The following is a 2,302-nucleotide window of genomic DNA, read 5'->3' as shown; positions in this document are numbered from 1 at the left end:
AATAATATTATAATAGTTATATTATACCAAATTTCTCCAAGAAGATTTTAGCAAAAAAGGAAAGGGTTTTTTTGAAGGGAAAAAGCTACACTAGGAATTGACACGTGTCATTGCTGGTGTCTGTTTTAGTATTATGTAATTATGTAATTGATTAAATCTTGAGATTCATCCGTTAACACAGTTACTCTTCTAACTACTCGTACCAAGATAAATAGAATTTGTTATATACACCCGAGTATACCGTACACCCAACTAAGATAAAATGAAAAACAATCATCAAAATGAGAACAAATATTAATGAGTGTATGGTACATCCGAATGTATATAACAACTTCTTCAAGATAAACATGGATCTTATAGATGGACGAAGTAAATTGTTTGATGATTGCTTAAGAAATTGTAAATTAATTACAGAACATATTAAAACCATGTGACAAAATGTCCATAGAATCATACATATACATGCATTTAAAATAAAAAGTGAACATGTGTCAAACTTGAATAGGAATGCAATTTGCTATGTTTGAAAATTTTGAAGCACACGTTTGTTACTTTACCTAACTTTAAACTACTCCGAGTAACGTATGTTGTCCAATCTAATCCAATTAATTACTTTTTCCATTATTCAAACAAGTCAAAGCTGCTCAATCAATGAAAAGTCAAACTTAAAAACAACACAACCTCAAAAATCCTTTATAAATACCCCCTCAAACGTGTCTCAACTTACATCATAAATCATACCCATAAAAATAAAATACCAAAAAAAATAAACTCACCCCAAAAACGAACACATTCACATAATCACAAAAATGGCTATTAAGAGAAGTAGAGAAGAGATAGAGCTAGAGAGGACCATAGCAATGGCCAACTACTTAATCCTCCTATCCCGAGCCCCGAACACGGTCTCACTCGAGCCGAGTACCGGTGGCCGGGTTTACGAGTGCAAGACGTGTAACCGGCAATTCCCGTCCTTCCAAGCATTGGGTGGACACCGGGCTAGCCACAAGAAACCTAGGCTACTAAATAATGAAGGTGAACAACATCAAAGCGACGTACGAAAGGTGAAAATACATGAATGCTCTATATGTGGGTTGGAATTTCACATTGGACAGGCGTTGGGAGGTCACATGAGACGTCATAGAGCTGCACTTGCTAGATCACAACATCAACCTACTTTTAGAGGCTCTCCTACGCTTTCGCTTTCGCTTGATGGTTCTTCATCACACGATGTTTCGGAATTATCTGGTGTGAGCAAGAGCAGGAGTAGTATTGAGGATCATGATCATAGAAGAGTTATTTGCTTAGATTTGAATTTGACTCCATTGGAGAATGGTCTGTTAGAGTTTGGAACATTTGCTCCTGTTGTTTGTTGATTTTTTATTTTTTATTTTATTAACTTTAAATTTCTTAGGTTAATATTCGTTTTATCTTTGTAAAGTAGTTTAATATTCTTTCATTAATTTGTTATGTGTATATAGTGCTATACTATGTACTTAATCTTAATTAATATTTTTTTTAGTTACAATACTTCTCTTTTTACGCTTGCCAATAAATGATTTCAATCGTTAATATATTACCAATGTGTAAAAATTATAAACATTTGATATTAAAATAATATAAATCGAGATGAATTTAACAAGATCCCACATGATTTTATTTTTGCTTACGTATAAATCATCAACACTAGTAAAAAAAAAAAAAGCTAGTCAAAGTGAACTACATGAAAATACAATAGTCATTTGAAATATGATTACCATAATATTTTCATGATTATATAGTTTATAATTGATATATTTTTTCCAGATAATTAATTATATTACTTTTTTTTTTTTGACAGGATTAATTATATTACTATACTTTAGGTATAAGATAGTATTATCAACATTTTTTTGATTTATCAATTTTTTAGTTTCATTTATGTAATTTTTAATCTTATTTTATAGTTTCTGGAAAAAAAATTATTTTATGTTGGATTGAAAATTTCAAAAAATATATTTGCATTGTAGATATAATATGACTAATTGTGACCATTTTATTAGGTGAAAAAATAAACCAATCATCTTAAATATCACTAAAATAATGTGGTAGTAATTTTTCAAATGACTGTGACTACTGTAAAATTAAACGGAGGAAGTACATCTTCTCTGTTATTTTAATTTTACATCACTTGTTTTTTAAGAAAGTTTCATAAATATTGGATAGTACACAGTACATTTTCAAAAAAATATCTGATTATCAAGATATCATTGTTCACAATATTCATATTCAATGCATTCTTAATTCCTTACTTGTTAACATTTTT

At 29.7% G+C, this 2,302-nt stretch overlaps 1 protein-coding gene across 1 annotated transcript; it reads left to right on the top strand.

The window, feature by feature from the left end:
• Positions 1 to 809: 809 nt before the first annotated feature.
• On the top strand, positions 810 to 1,668 carry LOC145590683 (zinc finger protein ZAT11-like). Its single transcript, XM_081647092.1, has one exon. It carries the CDS (start codon positions 810 to 812, stop codon positions 1,371 to 1,373), a length of 564 nt encoding a protein of 187 aa, XP_081503218.1. The 3' UTR covers positions 1,374 to 1,668.
• The last annotated feature ends 634 nt before the right edge of the window (positions 1,669 to 2,302 follow it).

The sequence above is a fragment of the Chenopodium album genome, chromosome 18, assembly GCF_948465745.1.
Source record: "Chenopodium album chromosome 18, dcCheAlbu1.1, whole genome shotgun sequence".
In the NCBI taxonomy this organism is placed as follows: Eukaryota; Viridiplantae; Streptophyta; class Magnoliopsida; order Caryophyllales; family Amaranthaceae; genus Chenopodium; species Chenopodium album.
This window is presented reverse-complemented; position numbering and strand designations above follow the sequence as displayed.